Source organism: Battus philenor, unplaced genomic scaffold (genome assembly GCF_028537555.1).
Source record: "Battus philenor isolate CCGP_79_NKW_IND1 unplaced genomic scaffold, ilBatPhil1.0.hap1 SCAF_13, whole genome shotgun sequence".
Taxonomy (NCBI): domain Eukaryota; kingdom Metazoa; phylum Arthropoda; class Insecta; order Lepidoptera; family Papilionidae; genus Battus; species Battus philenor.
In genome coordinates this window covers 14,734,870-14,758,035 of record NW_027181675.1, presented here as the reverse complement: position 1 = coordinate 14,758,035, position 23,166 = coordinate 14,734,870, and the positions used below count along the sequence as shown (strand labels likewise).

The following is a 23,166-nucleotide window of genomic DNA, read 5'->3' as shown; positions in this document are numbered from 1 at the left end:
GGTAACGAATACAGTAAACCATCTAAAATCGTTACGAAATCTCAACAAACTATTTACATTTCCTTATCGTTTACGATCTGCATACATATAAATAGAACTCACGACTCATGTTATAAGACTTACGTAATAACAATTACATGTACTTGGAAAAATAACTGTGTAATGATTACTCTTTCAATCTATCGATGTACCTCTTTTGTATTTATAATCATTTTTATTTTTAAAAGCTCTTCAAAAAAGATTACATATAAAATAGTTACAAGCAACATGTGTATCTAACTAGATGGACCGAGACTGGAAGTCATTGCAAAAGTCTAGGAAGTTCCGAAAACTCTTCTCGTCTAAAATACCGCAATGTTTGAAGTTCTTTGAAGGTTTTTGACCAACGTGTGTTGCGGGTGATGACGTACGGATTGAGGAGATATGCAGAAAAATCAAGATCACCGACGTAACTCAAAGAATTGCTCTTTTTAATTGGCATCGAAAAGTTCTGGTGTCTCAACCACGAGCCAGGCAGGCACAGACCCTTCACTAGGTAGACCCACAAAATACTTGAGGTCGCTGGAGGTCACTAGATGCGGGCAGCACAGGATCGGTCATAGTGGCGATCTTTGTGGTATTTAATGGAATCAGGCGTTACCTCGCGGAAGTCCATCCTAAGTAAGAAAAGGACCAATATTTAGCCACTTCCGCACATGCAGTGGTAGTCGTGCAATAAAATGCACCGCCCGCCAGCCCGCTGATAAATGCGTATGCGGCAAACAATGCGAATCACACAACCGCCACCGCCAAATTACTCAACACGTGTTTCACCCCTCCACGGGGCATCTTCAGGAGTTATGTTACACCAATTAGTGCCAAAATTTACTTTAAACTTTAAAATTAAAACTAAAAAAATTTACTTTAAAATTAATGTACAGTTTTAATTATCTCAAGGCTTTCGTTATATCAATATGATGAAGGTTAAAAGGACGTATTACGTTTAAATAACACGTTATCTATTCACGGTGTCACCTTTACTATGTGTAAGATATAATAAATAATGAGCCAGAGGGATATCATTATAAAAGATATCGTCATGACCCCGAATGGGGAAATTCCTGTGATTGTTTATCTGTGGCAGAGCGATATAGAGTATATACTATAGGGGGATAGAAATCGACCCAAAAAAAAAACATAAATTGAGGAACTTACTTCTATTTACTTACTAATTATATTAAATACCGCTACGAAGGAGTACATTCAGTTTTTTGTTCGCTTTGACCCGTATGTATATTCAGAGGGTATTCCTATATTTTTTTATTTGGTCCCCGCTGTTGGTGACCTCTTGTTCCCCTATCTCGTGTGGGTCAGGGACTTTTTAATTCTAGTAATTTATTTATTTCTTTTTTTATTATTATCATTCTTCTCTTTCATATCATCTTATCTGTCTTACTATTTCTTTCATTCTACAATTTTCCCCATTTCATTTCATTCCATTAGCCATACATTCATCCTCAACCACTACATTCTAGGTTTCCTTACTATTTTATTTTGCAACATTATTTATTTTTACCTATTGCATTTATTACCACCTTCCTGCAGTAGCTGAGGAAGCATACTCTCTCCCCTTCGGCGGTATTCCTATATTCCATGAGGGACCTCGCTTGACCGTATCACTAAACTGGTGCTGCCCTGTTATGTTGTGTGCTGCTGTACCCTGAATATCAGTCTCGGTTAGCAGAGAGAATAGAGGAGGAGATCATCGTCCTATTGGTGAGTGAAGAGGACCAGAGGTATCGGCAGACCTTTTTGGAGTTCTGCAAAAATGTTATAAAAAAAGTGCGCAATAAAAATAGTAAACAAGACTGATAAAATAGCTGTGATATTAGCAATGTAAATTAAATGCGATGTAGATAGTATGAAAATAAATAAGAATTAAGAATAAATAAATTGTTAAACAAATGATAAAAATAATAAACGTATCCATGTTAAAAATTTGGACGGAAAGCGAAGGATGTAAGGCGATGTTTGGAAGGGAATGAAAGATATTGTGCAAGAAATAAGAAGAATTAACACATGTACAGTAGTTCTTTTTGCTACAAGTATGTGACTTTCAACTATAAAATCAAACACCGCTAAGCTAGCCCGACAGCAACTAGCGAAGTCGATGTTTGACTCTTGAAACGGAATGTTAATCACTCTCGGAGAACTTCGGAATTAGTAAATACATTGAGCTTTTTTTTTTAAAGAAAAATGGCTCGGAACAAATATTTGTATGCTTAGCTTACATTTTATTTAACATTTAGTCCTAAACTTGTAACTAAAAAAAATATTCATATATAAAAATTCTTGTATAGACCGCAGAAAATAATATTGTAAATAAATGTAAACATTTATTTAGACAACATGATCTCTTACGGTCTATGGAAGGGATTTTAGATGTGGAAAAAAAATCCGTGGAGCATCCGTTCAAGAAACGAAAAAGAATTGGTAAAAGAATCAAAACAATGGCACAAGAAATCTAAAGAGCCTTTGATTAATAACAAAACACGCAATTCACTTGTAGCAGTGGCGTACCTAGGGGGGGGGGGCGGTGGGTGCGGTCCGCACCGGGCGGCACTTACCTTGGGGCGGCATTGTTTAAATTTACTTATAGTTGTAAAAAGCAACATATTCATTTCATATTTATTTTCTTTCTTGAATAATAAATTAAAATTTTGTTTCCAACATTGTAATTTTGTTAAGAATTTTTTTAACAATTTCAATCAGTGTCGGTAGTTGCGAAAGCTTCTCAAAATTGAAGTTGATAAAAAATTATCTTCGTTCTACAATGAGTCAATTAAGACCAAAAACTCTTGCAATATTGCCAATAGAACAAGAAATTACAAATAATTTTAATTTTAAGAGCATTATACACGATTTTTCTAGTATGAAAGCTAGAAAGAAGAGTAGATATTATATAAATATGTTTACGAGTGCATACACATATGTCTAAAAAAATTTACTCTGTGTATTAATTAATATTGATTAAATAACTTAATAATTTATTTATGTGTATTAATTTATAAAAAACCACTATTTGATTGACTTATAATAGAAGGGGCGGCAAACTGGAGATCGCCCCGGGCGGCAAAAGTTCTTGGTACATCACTGACTTGTAGTAATAAAGCCGTGGCAACCCAGTGGTGGAGGACTAAGAATTGCGATCTATGTCGCGGGTTAAATTCCTATTTCTTAGTGCATTAATTAAATAGGATTGCCACTGCTCACTAATAAATTTCATACGGATGGGCAGCAGTGTCCTCTGCGTACCAAAATACCACATTGCGATCACCAACCCGCCTGCCATGCGGGGCGATTATGGTATATCCCCCATAGATGCCCATATCTTGGTCGTCTATGCGCTTAAATAATGGCTTGTAGCAATATATAAGAACGTTTCAATGACTACAATTCCTCTAAGACAGTGATTTCCAAAGTGGTTTATATCGACCCCTAGGGGTCTATGACAACCTGCAAGGGGTCTACGTCAGCGGAAAAAAATTTGGGGATCCATGAAATGAAAAATGGAGGTCCGCGACAGTGGATCTTAACACATTCACTGATAGTACCTATTTACTTATATACCTATAAAAGTACCTATGAAGTAAAAAAATTATTATATATGTTTATAAAATTGTGTCAGTTGTATGATGTTGGTATTCGCTTTGTGGTCGTAATACATTTTCATAACATAACACGTGTTTTTACTTTAAGTTTTTAATACTAAACTTCACTACGGTAGAAATTTACAGGAAATCAATATCAGGTAAGGTAGGGGTCTACCCAACACGGAAAAACATGGCAAGGGGTCTACGACACAAAAAAGTTTGGGGAACTTTGCTCTAAGATCAATGTCGATGAAGATTATGGTACGATATTTGGATTTAAAAAAAAGAAGACCGTTTTCCAACAAAAGTACCTAAATATCTATATCAAGGGCTTGTTAAATTTGACATACAAAATATCTACCTCCGCACAAAAAACAAGGTCAAAAAAAATCGTTAGAAACACAGTACGCAATAAGATAACATGTTAATTCATTATAAATTGTAACAATTTATAAACGGAATGAATAATTAAAATAAGTTCTTTAGTTGTGTTATCTGCAGCAAATGCCCGTGTTCGCGATAAGGGGGTCAGAGTGGTACGTATCTAAACGATGTGCGTATTACTCGATGATTTCATCTGCCGCTCACGTGCTGTGTATTAAGTTATTAAGTTGACATTAAGTTATTGTAATAAACATTACGGTCGTGCTTAGTAAGAAAATATGTTAGAATTTGCTTCCAGTGTTGATATATACGAAACTAGAGACAGATTGACCTTCTGTATAATCTTCTTATTCTTGCACTTCTGGTGTTTCTTCTTCTCTATCTAAGCGTCGTCATATAGCTCGGTGTTTAGCGGAGTGAGAGCGTTCATTTACTGGGGTATTGGTGATGGTTTTGATGATGTTTGTCCATATCTTTGGGGAACATCCTCGAGGTTGCCTTGCACCACCAAATGAAGGTTTAAAATGCTCTCTGATATGTGAATGTTCACTCAACTCTAACGCATTTTGTCTTGTCATCGTTTTCAAATTTATTCCTTAAACATTAGGGTAATATAGATATATAATTACTTAAAAATCAATGTAAAGAATTAATAAAAAGACACAACATTTTAAAGTACTGTAAAAAGGATATAAGCCTAATTAAAACATACATGTCCTAGTTGGGTTAGAGCAGAATGAGGTACACATTGTGAGACTATGCAATATAGCATTAGACAAAATAAAAGAGGGAAAATATAAAGCAAAAACTGACATACAAAAATAAACAGAGGTAAAGTATTATGTAAAAAAGGAAAATAAATGAATGATAGATTGTGTAACGAATAAAAGAAAGATGCGTGGAAGATATTGAGAAAGACAAAAGATGAGAACGAAAATAAAATTATTAAGTATATATATAAAAATTTATGACGATAAGTAATTTCCCTGTGTACACAAAATGGAATATACGAAAGGGCTCTAGTAATTGGGGCCATGGAAAATCTAAAGTATCACTACTTCTCTTGCTTGGTTTCGGTAGAAGTTGACACTGTTTTCCCGGAGGATTTTACAGCTTCATCGGAACTGAGTTCACGGAGCGGAAGGGTCTGTGAACTTAAAAATAAAACAGAAGCTGGACAGACGCGTTCCAGTTGTACGATGACGTTCGCACGTAGTGAACCGCTCTACCCGAGTAGAGCTGTGTAGTGTTGATGTTGTGTATGAGCTTTGGGACAGCAGCGTGGACCACAGGCGAGCCAAGGATGGATCCAGATCCAACTTCGGTTCGCCCACGCTGTTCACTGTTAGGGAGCAGGCGGCCGCTCCTTAAGAAAGAGTGTTGTGATGTGATTACTGCTCTGCCAACAGAACATGATTACGCATAAAATATAATCTATTCTATACGTATACTAGCTGATCCCGCAAACGTTGTTTTGCAAAAAAATTAAAGTTTTTAATTAACAAATGTAAGATAAGGGTTGATCGTAGAGCGGTGAAAATTTAGGTTTGTATGTATTTTTGTATGCTGTATCATAATAAAATAAAAACCAAAAAAATTGTCTAAAAAATTAAAAATAAAATTTAGGGGTGGACCGGACCACCCTTATCACTTAGGGGTATGGAAAATAGATAGTAGCCGATTCTCAGACATACTGAATACGCATGTAAAATTTGGTAAAAATCGGTCAAACCGTTTCGGAGGAGTTCAAGTTCGAACACCGTGACACGAGAATTTTATATATTAGATATATATTATATTGATGATCCTTATAAAATATGTCAAGGCAAAAAATAACTAGAAAACTTATCACGTGGCATCTTAACGTCAAATTTACGGAGTAATATTTCAAAAATTCCGGAGTTGTTTACATTTACATACGTTCGAGATAACATTCAGTAAACATGCACCTGTTCGTATGATCGCTATTTATATACCGCGCGACATAAACAAGTTTATTTATAGATATGTTTTTTTTTTAAAATGCTGACAATGTAAACAGGTTATGCATAAATTGTTAGAGTTACACGTGCAAGTGACCGTCCGGTTGTACGCGGAATATTACGTAACATAACACGAAGTACTACTTTTATGGTCCCCGTTTTCAGGGACCTCTTATATCTACATATCTCATTCCCACATATGGGGTAGGGACTTGGTTGGAACAAGAGGAAAGATGTCAGACTCCTTTACTGTCATATTTTCCGTTTCTTTCCTGAAATATTATAGAATGCTAATAAAAAAGTAATCCTCTTCTTCTTCCTTCCATTTTCCTTTTATTTGGGGTCGGGTCTCCTTATCAATTTGCGCCAGGCCACTCTATCCTGGGTTGTCTCTGCATCAAGTTGAAGGGTTTCCAGTTCATTTCCGATATTAGACCACCACGTAGCTTTTGTACGCCCTCTCCCTCTTGGGAATTCTGGGAGGCTTAAGGCAGCTTTTACCACGTGGTCATCTGGTTTTCGTTGAATGTGGCCATACCATCGAAATCTATTTTCCTGTAATTTGCTGTAATTGCTTGTAATATTTGCTAATAAATAAAGTAATAAATGATAATAAAACTTAAACTTTGAAAGGCTAAAGGAAAATAGCCGTGATACAAGATAAGTGATAAAAAATTGTGATACAGAAATAAGATTAAAATAAAAGGAAATTAACACTACACGCAAAATGGTAAAATACAGATAAACTAAATTAAGAATTGTAAGAAAGCAGTCCAGGAGGAAATGATGGCATCTGCGTCACTTTATTCACTAAAATAGATGGCGTTAGTGAGTCAAAATAACTAAAAATTAAAACAGTTTATTAGAGACTACATGAGAGGTCCCTGTCGCTTCTTACCGCCAAGTACTCCTCGCTTTGCGAACGTACACTATACTACAATCACAACACTACAGTAATACCCCGCTATACGCGAGGGATACGTTCCAAAAAAAAAATCGCGTTAACTGAAATTCGCGTAAAACGAGGTTTATGATTAAACATAGTCAAAAATTATTACAAAAAAAATACAAATCATTTTAATCAATCACTTTAATTCTAGGAACACTTTATGCAACACATACTCTTATATTTTACGGAAAAATACATCTATTGTCTTTTGGGTAACGTTTTGTTTACGTTCTTGTAAAATACGTTCATAACACCCAACACTGTTTTATATTGTTTGACAGATGGTCAAGACACCATAGAGAAGTTGATGATTACATTATATACGCACTCTTTCGCGTAATTCGAGGCATTTGAGCGCGAAATTTGCAATTCGCGTTATAGTGAAACCGCGTATAACGGGGTCGCGTAAAGTGGGGTATTACTGTATACCTGCACGGGTATAGTGCCTCTTCGAAAACTTCGATACGATGACCCATCGTAAAGCTTTTAGCTTGTAGACCTGCTTAATTCAGTTGAAGCTGCACAAAGCCAATGCTAGCAGCATAATTATGTCAAAAACAATCCTAGAGGCTATAGTACATACTTAACTGTCTTATTTGAAGATCAACCGTTGACATGCGAGATTAAACTTGATTTATGTAAACACGTCACTCTCAAGCGATGCAATAAAAAATAATAAAATCAAATAGGAAAACTTTAACCAAAATGCACATATAAAAAACATGTAAAAGAAAAAAGTCTAATCTAAACAAATCTGTAATATCAAAAGATAATGATAGAAATGCAAGAATAAAATAAAGATTAGAAATAAAATTGTACCTAGCCACCTAAGAGTAAAAAAGATGAGGAAAGGAAGCCGATGAAAGCAAGAAGGAATGAAAGAACAAAAAAAAAATTGCAAGATATTGTGAAGGATAAAAGGAAAGAATAAAAGAAATTGTAAAGAATGAAAGTGAGTGTAGAATAAAGATAAAACCCTGAAAAAAATTATTCGTAAATAAAGTCCCTGTCCCAAACAAAACAGGGGTACGAGAGGCTCCCAATAGCGGGGACCATAAAAAAAACCTCACTCTACACATAAAATCAAAGTAATAAAAATGTGATATAAAATAACAATGTAATTTAAGAAAATTTAAAAAGAAACGAGGAATTAATGAAAGGTGATACAGAGCAAAAGGTAAAGATTGTAGAATTGTGGAATGAAAGAATATACCGAAAGACAATGTGAAGTATGAAAGAAGAGAAAGTAAATAATAAAAAATTATGTGAATAATTAAATTTGCCCGTAAAGTCCCTGTCCCACAAAAGATAGGGGGTACGAGGGGCCCCCAATAGCGGGGGCCATAAAAAAAACATGTCACTTGCTGAGATTAGCATATACACCGTTAGAGTTTAGATACGAAATTTGCTTGCCTTACTAGTTTTCTAACAGGTTTGTTGCTATGCGCGCTACGGACGTTGACCCATGTTATAATGTAGAATGTAGTATGTAGTTTCACTATCTATGGTTTGCTACGCACGTAAATATATATATACTATATATAAATTTTATAAATATCTTACGTCTAACGCAGAAAAAATATCTTTACGTTTTTAAGATTAAATACAGTAATACACCGCTTTACGCGACCCCGTTATACGCGGTTTCACTATAACGCGAATTGTAAATTTCGCGCTCAAATGCGAGGCATTACGCGAAAGAGTGCATATAAATATAATGTAGTCATCAACTTCTCTATGGTGTCTTGACCATCTGTCAAACAATTAAAAACAGTGTTGGGTGTTATGAACGTATTTTACAAGAACGTAAACAAAACGTTACCCAAAAGGCAATAGATGTATTTTTCCGTAAAAAATATGAGTATGTATTGCATAAAGTGTTCCTAGAATTAAAGTGTTTGATTAAAATGATTTGTATTTTTTTGTAATAATTTCTGACTATGTTTAATCATAAACTTCGTTATACGCGAATTTCAGTTAACGCGATATTTTTTAGAACGTATCCCTCGCATAAAGCGGGGTATTACTGTATACCTCTCAAAAGTTTAATAGGCGACTTTACTTATGTCGAAAGATGCTATATGTAGACCGCTTCCAATCAGTCCGGGAGTGATAATAATGATAATAATTATCTTCACCAAGACCAGGTTATATGCCAGTCGACACAGGTGTCTGCGAATATGTGAAAGCGTTCCTTTTGCCTTGAATGTACTTGGAGGTGGTGTAAGTCGGTATAAGCCGTCGTAACCCGTCTTGGTCCTTTCAAGTATCAATATAAACGACTAAATAGAAAATATCTAAATTAGTTGTTGTGTGTTGTGGTATTTCTTGTATATTTCTTTGTATACCGCTATGAAAGTTACAAAAAGAAGCATTCACACATTTGCTAGATGTACTTCAATAATAACTTCTTGCATAATATATACAGGTACATGTTTCATGTTACATATATAAGAGTGTGTTTATATGTATATGTATATATGTATTCTAATCGCGGCGATACATCCCACTAGGCGGAACGACGCGACCGGAAATAGCTGGATACAGGAAGCCTGTACCTTGAAGTGGGCGTCCATTTGCTGAAAAGATGTGCGTGTGTGTATGTCTCTCTCTTCATATCCCTCTCTCTCTCTCTCCATATCCCTCTCTCTCTCTCCCTCTCTCTCCATATCCCTCTCTCTTTCTCTCTCTGTGTGTGTAATAATGAGCAGTGGTAACCCAGCAGGTGAGTGGTTTGATTCCCGGGTTACAATGTTATATAATTCACACTGTAATTTAATTATATAGGATTACAATTGCTCACAAATAAGTTTACGTAGGATGGGCAGCAGCGTCCTTTGCGTACCATAATACAACACTCCGATCGCCAACCCGCCTGCTGATTATGGTATATCCCCCAATCGATATCTTCGGGGGCAGCCTAACCTTGCGTGTAGGTTGAAGCTAACCTAACCTAACCTAACCTAACCTAACCTTGCGTGTGGGTTGAAGCGATGACAATGTATAATATAATTACATCTTAACCTACTTTTCTTATTTACTGCTTCATAAATATGGTTAACAATTTACAAACAATAAATCGACGTAACAAAAGTTTTAATTGTAACAATTAATTTTAGCAACAACACATTTGCTTCTAGTATAGGCTATGTTCGATTGGTGCTTGTTGCTGTTAAACCTTTCTGGCTCTTACAGCTTCCTTAGACACAGCGCTCGCGGATATCAACTCGGTTTTCGGAGGTGTGAAACATTTCTCTGAAGATATTTTAGCTGAATCGATATTGTATTCTGGTGTGATTATCTATATAATTGATTTCCAAAGTGGTCTATATCGATCCCTAGGGGTCTATGACAACCTGCAAGGGGTCCATGAAATGAAAATGGCGGTCCACGATAGTGCATCTCAACACATACACTATTTACATTTTTAATTTCCTTTCCATCGTCATACCAAGTGGAAAGGGGGTTCAGCGCTGTTACCAATCTCCTAACGAAAAAAAGAAACAGACTGGACATCATTAGTCGAGGAGATTTAAGATTAACCCTTACAAAATTGACGCCAAATGTTGATAATTTATTATTAAAGCGTCAGGTTCATCCTTCTCACTAAAAATATTGATTTATTGCTTATGTTATTTTATCTATAGTTTATTTTATATTTATTTATTGTTACGTATATTTTACATAACAGATACAAAATTTTATTTTGAGTAGTAATTTAAATTCAATTAATAAATGTATAAATTAACATGTGTTTTTACTTTAAGTTTTCAACACTAAACTTCACTACAGTTAGAAATTTACAGGAAATCAATATCAGGTAAGTAGGGGGTCTACCCAACACGGAAAAACATGACAAGGGGTCTACGACACAAAAAAGTTTGGGGAACTCTGATCTAAATAAATATACAAAGGCACGTGTTCCTCGTGATGTCACTCCGTTCCTCCGGCTGCCTCTCGTGCGGTTTCTCTGACCGCAGAGCAGGTACGCAGTACAAACAGAATTAGTCAGAGAGCTATTTTAGAAACATTACTATGTCGGCTGTGATGTTTATGTAGTATTTTATATGGTCACGACTGTGACTTTACTTCTTAAACACCAATTACGATTTATATTTATAGCTAATAATAATTTTTACAGGTGTAATTAAGGTTTTTAATTATTTTGTTTCATGTTTTTTTTTCAATACGATTTAAACTATTTTAATCTTAAATAGGTAATCTAAAATTATATTTATGAGAGGCATCGAATGTTGTTCTGTCTTGTTGTATATAAATGTCTCACTAGTTGTGCCATACGACTACGTCCGCGTGGAATTTAACAAATATATATATATATATATATATATATATATATATATATATAAATATATATATATATATATGTATGTATATACATATTGTTTAATTCTGTTATTAATAAATTTTTAAATATAGAAATTATATATGTTGCCTTTACACTCTATATAACTGGCTGCTACTTGAGATGGAGGTCCTTCGAGAAAAACGTAAAATATATATGTAAATAATATATATAGTTTATTTACATTTTTTGGTGTTTATTTTAAATAAATTACCCGTGAATTTTACAATTTACATAAATTCTTGTATCACCCACATCTCGAAGCGTCATCATTCGTTCGCTGTTTTCTTTTCAATTCGAATCAACATGAACTGTCATGGTAATATGAAATTCAATGGAAATGCAGTGGGCGCCATCTGTCGTAAAATTGGTCACACTAACTTAGAAACCTTTGTGGGCGCATGCACAACAACTTTGCTGAAGATCATCACATGATCAAATGCATAATTTACGACTCTATTATGGACATACAGACAAATATTCATTTATGTGTGTGTTTGTGTATATATATATAAATGATACGATGTAGATTATAGCATTTGTATATTTAGTCTTGTCATAAATATCGTTACAAAGAAAAATACTTTTTAATACGTAACATTTATTATTGTTAGTGTACTAATTTAATGCATTAATATAAAAATATTAAAAACATTGAGTTTATTGGAAATGTTCACCATTCGTTGTTTACACTTCGAGGCCAGATATCAATAGCACGCACTCTTTATATGAGAAAGTTCTTCACTGCAAATAGTATAGATTGTTTTAGGAACTGTAAATTATTATTACGTAAGCAAGCCTTACTCTCCAAAACTGACCATAAATAGTCCGGTGGATGAATATCAGGACTAGATGAGGATCAGTGTTTAGCTCTGATGAAGTCTAGAACTTTAGTTTCTAACTAAGATTGTATTTTAATACGTTTGTGCAGATGATTAGTTCTATTTTTCACAGAAATATGACTCAGTCGTTCTTTTACAGTTAACTAAACCATCACTAAAGTTAGATTATGTGCTTTCAGCGTAAATACGGACATTTTTGTATGTTAAAAAAAACTACTATATAAAAATTTTCACCAGTGAAAAGTTTTTCTGAGATCTTTCTTTGTGTTTCGCTTATTTGTTTTAAATAAAATTTAACAGTTTTCTATATGAACATTAAAATAACTATGTAAATGTGCTGACGAGCGTGTGGACTGTATAAACGGGTTAAATAAATTAAAAAGGTGGTGCTGATATAATTATAATTTCAAAAAACTAGGTAAAAGTAAAGTAATACGTAACAATAGAATAATAGAACAATGAAGAAGATGCAAAACTGTAAAGTAACACAAACTGTCAAATATAAAAAGTATAAAAAACAAATAAAAATGTAAAGAGGTTCTAAATGTCCCAACAAGTCAGTCGCAAACAAAATGAGTCGACATATTGTCTGTCGAGATTTATTAAATCTTTAACAATGACATTAATACATAAAATTTAATTTTTATATTAATATAAAAATATAGTCACATTTAATTAAAGTTTTACTGTCTAAATTTGCGGCCATCCTAATAAAAAACCTAGGATAATATGAAACCTTAGCTAATCGAGAATCGAATCTGCATCCCACTATTGTATATTTGCTTATCTATTAGGCAGTCACCGCGAGTGTTCTTGAGTGGTTTTATTTTATTTAACGAACGTTTCTCTGATTTTCTTTTGTTAACAATTGTTCTTAATTTGATTTCAAATTACGATAGTCCTGTCCGCAATGTTCGATTTGTTATTATGTAAAGGTAACCGTACACTATAGTGGTTCTGCTAATAATGTATATAGTAACACTGGTTGTTCCCCGCTCGCAATATTATAGCCTAGGGTATATGGTTTCTTATAGGTATAAGACTTTGAAAATATGTATTTTTTATGAATGTGTTTTTACACACCGGATAAATAGATGACTATAGTAATAGTTAAACATGTTACAAAAATAAACAAGCAAAACAGTGTAATAAAGTAAGCATAAAAATGTAAAATAAGGCGATGTATGAATGAGAACTGGAACGAAAGAGAAAGATGGATTGAACTGTGGAAAGAAAGAAAGGAACTATAGATTATGTGAAGAATGACAGTAGGGAAATGAAAATAAATAAGGCTGTGAAAAATAATTATTAAGATTAAAAACGACCCTGTTCTCCCAAAAGGCAGGGATATGAGAGGCCCCCTATAGCTCCCTATAGTGGGAGCCAAAAAAAAAAACTAGTTGACTTCTACTCGACAAAAGAAAAATTCCTCCCTTTCAGAGATATGATGTTATGTGTCAGTACATAGGAGGAAATCTGTTGTGTATGTATATGTATATATATATATGTAAATATATGAATATTTATATAGACTTACTCAATCGATCTGTAAAATATCTATTACTCTTCTACGTAACTCCAATGTATATATATGTATATGTACATGGATTTACATGTGAATTTTTTTCGTCGGTGTAGAAATCTTAAGGAAGGATATAGATGGGTGAAATAGGCTTCTAAATCTGGATTATTTCAATTTTTAAGATTCGGCAATGAACTTCCGACCAAGCTAGTGTGTCTGCAGCTTAATACAATTCGCGATTGCAATTAAATACATTCAAATATGTCTATCGACGTTCGCTTTGCTCGCGGACGCGGCCTTGCCTCGCTAAGCTCGCGTCCGCAACTTGCAATAACTTACCGCCAACTTACATTACACGGTGAGCGAATTATTCCATTACTTTGGTTCTATGTTATCGTATAGAAGCAACCCACGCCTATGACTTATTATAGCAAAACGGGTCAGTTTTATTTTCTTCTTTGTCTATTGTTCTGTTCTATTTACAGTTCATATCCCATTACACGGGTTTGTATTAAAACCTCTTTTTCACAAATAATCATACATCATATGTAGGGGTACGGAAATTTCGTATTTACGAAATAGATGCGAATAAATGCGAAATGTATGGTATTTTTCTTTTTTCCAAGGTCTTCCTCAAAATGAGCTAATTGATGAATATGCACACTGTCATAGGCTAATTATTCGGTCCATTAATATAAATAAAAACCCCAATGTGCAGGACATAATGTTGGCCGTCAAATGCAACTTTTCGTTTTTTTGCTGAAGCAGCATTACATAGTGCAATTAACAGCGTGGACGCTTAACGCTTCTTCTGCATATAGAATCTCGTCGTACAGACCAAAAAACGACGTTTAAAAAGTCGAATCTTTATTTTTTACAATGTTATTTTTTAATTAATTTAAACTGTTTGATGTTAAGACTTGTACTTTAAAATTTTGTTAAATTTTACTTTCATATTTAGCAATAAAATTACTAAACAAAAATTTTTGTTTAATAAATGCCTAATTTACGCAAATTTTATAATTTTAAAGTATAAATGCGTAATTTATGCGAAATTTGCAATTTTTGAAAAATATAAATGCGAAATTGGTGATTTTTTTTTGCGAAAATTCCGTACCTCTAATCATATGTTGTATTTCAATTTATTTTTACAGTATTTTTAGGTTACGGATCTTGTATAATAATTAACAATTATAAATATAGCACTGACGGATCAAATCGACAAGCTTTCGCTCCGAACAATTTTTTTTTATTATTTACACTTTACTGTACACCATAGATAATAACAAAAAAAACGATTTATGTAGAAGTACATAGGCGATATTATCACTCGAGGCGATTTCTACCAGACAACCTTTGGATGATGAGAGACATGAAGGAGAAGGTAGTTTAGGGTGTACATACATACAAATATATATATTACATTTTCTGTATTGGGTGCCTCTCTATTTTCACAAAATATTTTTTGGACATATTTTGTTATCTGTGTTCCCATCTTTTTTATCATCATATTAGTTGATAGAAGCCCGCTGCAAAACTTAGGGCTTCCTCAAAGATCGTCACGACGATCGGTCTTGGGTCTTGGGTCCGGCGACTTCTCGCTGTTAACTATGTCGTCGGTCTACCTAGTGGGGACCCCAAAAGGAAGTTTTAAGGTAAAATAAAACAACCTTTGTAAAGAACCTTTGGATGTTTCAATATAATAATTTACTATAAAATCTGACAATATTAGGACCTCGTAAAAAATAAACAAGACACCATTTAACACGTTCGGCGCCGCGTCACCCTTATCTGAGTGACAGGTGCGTTTCCGCGTTTCACGTTTATGGGTGACGTTTTTCTTGTTTACGTTAAATAAGATTTTCAGTTGCATTTCTAAAAGAAATTTAATGGCATGCACTGATGTAAAAATATAGAATATACAGTATGAAAGTATCAAACAAGTTTATATATATATAAATATATATATATATATATATATATATATATATATATATATATATATTTATATATACCACACCGTGGACGCCATTTGGTCGTTTCTGAAATCACACTTGAGCTCCGGAGAAACTGCCGAATCACGCTTGGCGCCCATCGTGAAAAAAAAAATGATCATAATGATTAGTTGACTTGAACTTTGTATTAAATAGTTTAATATTTAAGTTGGTAAATAGTTTAGGAAACTATAACTTAAAAAAATGTCAGCAAAAATAAGTTCGTACGTAAATATTAAACGTAATTTTAACACGTTCTCTGCCCACGCGGTCAGTGCTGACCGTCACTGAAGTATCCCTTTAGGCCGGGGCTTCTTAAACTATGGGTCGCGACCCCAAACGGGGTCGCGCAGCAAAATTCTGGGTTCGAGAGATTTTAATGTCAAATATTTATATATACCATTTTATAACATCACTAGAGTTGGTGGAATACAGTATACTTGCAGCGTCTAGACACGCGCATTCGTTGAAGGTTTTAAACTAATATAAATACAATTTCTATAATTTTTTGTGCAATTTTTCATTTTAGATTTTTGTATGTTTCAAAACGAATTCCAAAACTATATATTTTCATATGTATATAAGTATAGTTATCTAATTTTTTCTTTTATATTTGTATGGGGTCGTCAAGAAACTCGCGATCATAAATGGGGTCGTGAATGAGAAAAGTTTAAGAAGCCCTGCTTTAGGCCTACTAAAAACCATAAATATATTTAAAAATTACTGAATTGTTTTTTTTTTTTTGTTTATATGCATATATATCCTTTACTCAAATGTTACTTAGTTATAGGAAAAGGCAATTTGAGCCACTATTCCACCGCCACCGTCCGACTTCGGCATAGAACGTGTTAAAAACATAAGCACGGACGCTAATGTCTCTGGAATATATATAATAATAACAAAATTACTTAAAATTCAGACGTGTCAATCTCTAGCGGTATATTATCCGTAAATAACGGATATATATCCATTCAAATTGTGTCAAAAACTGCGATGCGCGTACACAAGCCTTGCGCTTCTCGGAACCCGCGTCTCGTTGAGGCCACCCGGAAAGCCTGTCTGACCGGCATCGTTGCATTCTTATCACGTCATATAAATATTTCATTAAAAAAAAACACACGCTTTCGCGCGAATTCGTTCATTAACGATTAAAGCTACTAATTTATAAGTACAGGGTTGCGAAGCTGATATAATCTTAATATATATAAATCTCGTGTCACAATGTTTATACTCAATGGACTTCTAAACCACTTAACCGATTATAATAAAATTCGCACACCATGTGCAGTTCGATCTGACTTGAGAGATAGGATAGTTTAAATCTCAAATTATAGTCGCAATTTTAATTTATTGCTAATTATTGTCTGTTATTATTTGACAGTCACAATTATCTGTTAACTCCAAATGATTCTAACAGATGTCGATACCTTTCGACTGGGTTGAGTAAGTAATCAATAGATGGCGCTGCTATGGTAAATCTACGAACGTGTCATATAAGCTACATTTTAACAGCATAATTACCACGTGTTGTTGACGCTATAAAATTAATTAAATTTATTTTGTAGTGAACGAAATACCGTATAATTCAATTATTTCCACTTTTTAAATTTTCACAGCAACGCGTGGCCGGGTCAGCTAGTTCTTTATATAGAGCAGAGTTCCCCAAACTTTTTTGTTTCGTAGACCCCTTGCCATTTTCCGTGTTGGGTAGACCCTCTATTTAAACGTAAAATGAGTTTTTCCACTCCACATTACATTACACTGGCCACTAGTAATTCTGATGATAGTATCTACGAGATTATACCAGTGACGTCATATGTATGCAAATACGTCATCATTCCATTTTGGATATACCGGAAACATTGCTTCCGATCGCAGTGAGGAACAGCGACCGTTGATTTATATCAGAGTTCTCCAAACTTTTTTGTGTCGTAGACCCCTTGCCATGTTTTTTCTGTGTTGGGTAGACCTACTTACCTGATATTGATTTCCTGTAAATTTCTAACTGTAGTGAAGTTTAGTGTATGTTCAAAATGTATTGCGAATACCAATATCCTACAACTTACACAATTTTATAAACATATATAATAATTTTTTTACTTCGTAGGTACTTTTATAAATAATGTAAATGTTTTGATATTATAAGACAGTATGATGTAAGTAAATAGGTACTATCAGTGTGTGTGTTGAGATCAACTATCGTGGACCACCATTTTCATTTCATGGACCCCCAATTTTTTTTTGCTGACATAGACCTCTTGCAGGTTGTCATAGATCCCTAGGGGTCGATATAGACTTTCGAAATCACTGATATAGATGTATTAATATGGGCAAAACTCAAAGTACACAAAGTTTACTTTGGACTTTGTCTTGTTATCTCAAGACTTTAGGAAGTATCACACAGAGTGATTTGTTATATATGTAAGAGCTTAAATAAAAAGAATGTTTGTCACTTTTGTTGTCAATGTATGATACACACTATCCAAAGACCAATGGTTGCAGATGCAATGAGTAACGTAATGATAATAGAGAATATAAAAAGGCATTTAAAAATGTTATTACTACTTATTAATGTAATTCTTCTTCTTCTTCCTTCCCTTTTCCCTTTATTTGGGGTCGGGTCTCCTTATCAATTTGCGCCAGGCCACTCTAACCTGGGTTGTCTTCCGCATCGACTACCAAGTAGCTTTTGGACGCCCTCTCCCTCTTGGGAATTCTGGGAGGCTTAAGGCAGTTTTCACCACGTGGTCATCTGGTTTTCGTTGAATGTGGCCATACCATCGCAATCTATTTTCCTGTAATTCGCTGGGGATCGGAGCTACCTTAAACGAACCTCTGATATATTCGTTCCGTATTCTGTCCATTCTAGTGACACCACCCGACCATCTAAACATCTTCATCTCATTGACATGAAGTGTTTGCTCGTGTCTCTTACTTACAGTCCAGCATTCCGAGCCGTAGTAGCACTTATTAATATAATCTAATATATATAATAAAATACCATTGCATATAAGTAAACTACCAGAAAAGCTATTTTTACATAATTAAAGGATATGGTTAGTAGATAAATGCTACTATACTGTTAAGGATTTTTAAGATGATATTGAATAGAATAAATACGTAATGTAAGTTACTAGTTTTAAGTAGAATTGTTTTAAAACAGTTATAACATCTACTTTTGCATGCCGATACTGGCTAAACATGTGATACTTATGTTCATAAAACTGTATCAACCTTTTAAAAATGTTTACGAAAATAAAAATGTTTCATTTTGTTTCAATATCATACTATGATCAAAAAGAAAGGTGAATTAGTTTATATGTAAATTCTTTTGACAACGCTTTTTCCATTCCTCGAAATAATACCAGGAATAGCTTTTTTTCGGTATAACCTTCAAATGCTTCTTCGATTTGGTTTTAATTTTCCTCAATCGTGTAAAAAAGTTGTCTTCGCTTGTTCGCTGAATAGTCAAAAGTTACATTTAGCCAAATCAAACAAATACGATGATTTCGGAACGAGGTTTTCACGCATTTATTTTAATTGAGCGATTTTGGAACGAAACGAGACTTAACCCTTAATAGCTTAGAGTTTCAATTTTGATACCAATCTTTTAAACCGAATGTTCACATTACTATTAGTTTTTTTTTTTATAGGTTGGCTGTACGAATTTTACTGTTGTATACTATTCTTTCTAACGAAATTAAAAAAAAAATCTATTTTTCACTTCATCTAGACCCTCAAGCAAACACAGTAATATTAAAAAAAATCACTTTTGTAAATCAGGCTATTAAGGGTTAACGCTTTTGACAATATTGAAACATTTGACAAAAACACGTATATTTCGGAGATAATTAAACTGTCTTAACAAACAGACGCCTGAGAAATGTTGTAGACAGTGCTATCGATCTAGAAAAAAAATTACCTGCTTTCCTTATACCCAGAAGTTTCAAATAACAATTTATACCTTACTATTTGATCACAGTGTGTATTCATAATATATTTTAAAGCGATCACTAAATACAGATAGATTGGAAATATGTGCAAAAAGCCTTAAAGATTTTTTGCTGATATATATAATATATAAAATTCTAGTGTCACGGTGTTCGAACTTGAACTCCTCCGAAACGGCTTGACCGATTTTTACCAAATTTCATTCGCGTATTCAGTAGGTCTGGGAAGCGGCCACTATCTTTTTTCCATACCCAATAAGTGATGAGAGTTGTTCACCCTTAAAATTTTTTTTTTAATTTTTTGACGAAATTTTTTGTTTTTATTTTTTTATGATACAGCATACAAAATACATACAACCTTAAACTTTCACCCCTCTACGATCAACCCTTATTTTTTATTTCTTAATTAAAAACATTAATTTTTTATGCAAAACGTTTGCGGGATCAGCTAGTAACCTATATATTCATCCCTTTATAGCTTATACACCTAGAACATATCACTATCTATGTTTATATAACCAATATGCGTTATTTTGACGATTCAACTTATGATATAAGTGAACAAGATTGCAATGCAAATGCGCCGCGTCGAAAAACTTAATCTCGAGTTTTGCTTGAAAATCAACCGTCTGAACCACCAAGATGGTTATGCTAAAATATCATAGTTCAACTTAAAATCATTCAAGTGTTTTCAGCTCTGCCTGATCTGTGACGAGTCCACAAAAACTTGTGTTAGCTTTTTTTTGATCACATTTAGAGTGGGAAATATGAACACACACTTCCACTCACAAAGTAGAAGACACTGGAGAAAACTTGCTTCCAACCTTTCCTATTGTAATATGGAGGCGGCCAAAAACAAGGACCCTTTATTGCTTACCTTACTAATATTAGGGCGACCGGAAAGTAAATTCGTTTTCTTATGTTAACCCTTAATAGCCTGATTTACGAAAGTGATTTTCTTTTAATATTACTGTGTTTGCTCGATCTAGATGAAGGGAAAAACAGATTTTTTTTTAATTTCCTTGGAAAGAATATAATACAACAGTAAAATACGTACAGCCAACCTATAAAAGAACTAATAGTAATGTGAAAATTCGATTTAAAAGATTGGTATAATTTTGAAACTCTAGGCTTTTAAGAGTTAAATTCACACGACTACATTTTCAACAAGTTTTTATTTCTAATCAACAATATATTCACCTTCGTTATCAACAACCTTTGATGTACAAATCAATGCCGGAGCGGTAACAAATCAATCGGTTTTTCTGTAAAATATTCCGACAAAAACGACATTACTTTCCGAACCTCCTAATATAATATCAACTATGTTTTGAGTCAGCAATCCAATTTCCATATATTTCAATGAACTAAAAACACTTGATTGCTAATTCGACAATTGGAGAAAACTCCCTAGCATATCATTGTTGGGATATTAAACATTTTGTCGCGGTTTTTGCGGTACTTATATAGAAAGAAAAATCTATAGGCGTGTTATCTGACCTCCTGGTACAATATTGTATTATATAGATTTAATATAATGTATGTGGTTAAATTTAACATAGGCTAAAATCTTCATGGTGTATTGAAGCTGGTGATGGTTTTGCAGGTGGTGCTGTGGTGGCTGGTGGCGTACCTGGCGTGGCACGTGCCTTCCATAGAGATGCGGGTCGATGACCTCGAACAGCCCGCTCTTAAATACAGAGAGGTAGGTACATCATACATACCCTTGGCCAAAAGTGTTAAACACAACCATAAAACATGTGCTAAATTTATTATGAAAAATACTTTTAAAAATATTATTTGAAAAAACGTCTGGCTCGCAAAATGTCAAACAAAATGTTTTTGAAAAGTAAATACAATAGTTTGTCAATTCTGTTTTGATTCCCGTAATTATATGTAGTTGTTATTTATTTATTATACATTTCATTGTACACAAAATCCATTAAAATATATCATACGTTGATGGTAACTAAAAAATAATAAAAATATACAAATGTGCAAGAGGCGGTCTTAACAACAATCTATAAATCATGGATGCACAGACCGCGGCCCGCCGGTCGAATACTGGTGGCCCGCCGACAGCAAAAATAATACTCTCGTACATCTGAAAAACTTTGAATTCTATTCCAGAATAAAACCAAAAAAATTAATTACCTATACTTCTGGCGGCCGGTCCGCCATCAGTTCATGATTTGCCCGAGTGGCCTCTAGTCTTAATAAGTCTGTGCAACCATGCTATAAAGATAAAGCAGTTAAAGATGTACATAAAAAACATTAAAATTACATGATTCGTAATACAAAATGACTAATCATGTACGTATAATATTTTTTGTTATGACCTAAGATGGTCAAAAGTCAGAAGACGCTGCAAGCAAGGCGCTCCCAACCGCTCCTATTAAAAATGTTGATGGATGTTCTATGACTGAAATGACACGACACCATGAGAGATTAATAAAGTTTCAATGTCTGTGTAATTAAAATAAAAAAGAAAAAAAATAGAAACATTTTTTTAATTCAACGGGGATGAAGTCGCAAGCACATATAGTAAATAATATGTTTACACAATGATTTCTCCCAGAACACTTGTCTTCTATTTGCAATTATACGTGGCCGTGGTAAACTAATTCATCACCAGTGCGACTAACACGGTGATCAGCAAAATATGACGATATAAATCAACGTTCGCTGTTCCCTCACTGCGACCGGAAGCAATGTTTCCGGTATATCCAAAATGGAATGATGACGTATTTGCATACATATGACGTCACTGATATAGTCTCGTTGATACTGTCGTCAGATTTAATAGTGGACAGTGTAATGTAATGTGGAGTGGAAAAACTCATTTTACCCCAAAAACATGGGTATTTCTTCACATACTTTTTATTTTTTTTTTTGCTTTTTTATCTGTTTCAATATCTTTTACTACCTTCTTTTTTCCATCATTTTCTTTTATTTCTTTCAATACGTTACTTTTCGTACACCGCCTCTCCTCCTTCGCAATTCCTCCTGGAAAATTTTTATTCTATTTTTCTGCGCTTCAACAATTATGTGAATTTTTCATTTTATATTTTATAATTATATCTGTTACATTCTTCTCCAAAAAATTTTATCTCAGATTAATTCCTTTTTTATTTATTACCCGACTGTTTTATGTTTCGTTACTTTTTGTAACTCTTCCTGTCGTCTTCTAGCATCACTCCAAGAAGATTTGGTCGCTTATTTTAATATTATATCGTAAATGAATTTTATTTTCATTCTAAATACGCATTAAATATCAATTTAAACTAATCCATTGAAATTCGGTTTATCGGTAAAGTCTGCGCAAGTTGATTAAGTAAAAATAAATATATAGAACTGGCATAATTAACATTTTGTTAAAATAGGCTTTAGATTTTTTGGTTTTATATAAATATACCAATATGGCGGTGACTCAAGTGACAGAAGAATCCTGTAGATTAGTGAGACAGAGGAAAGACGGTGTTGCATTTCGACGGGGCATGCGGGGAGCCTGTTCCACGATTCTCACGCGTATCTAATTTACTAAAACT

General features: G+C 33.8%; 1 protein-coding gene across 2 annotated transcripts in view; it reads left to right on the top strand.

Annotated features, from left to right (window-relative positions):
* Positions 1-23,166, top strand: part of hfw (leucine-rich repeat domain-containing protein hfw) — a 67,754-nt gene that overhangs the window by 31,379 nt on the left and 13,209 nt on the right. For both annotated transcript variants that reach the window (XM_068777024.1, XM_068777023.1), the window contains one exon: positions 21,225-21,323. In XM_068777024.1, the coding sequence (XP_068633125.1) occupies positions 21,225-21,323 (99 nt within the window). The remainder of the gene's footprint in view (positions 1-21,224; positions 21,324-23,166) is intronic.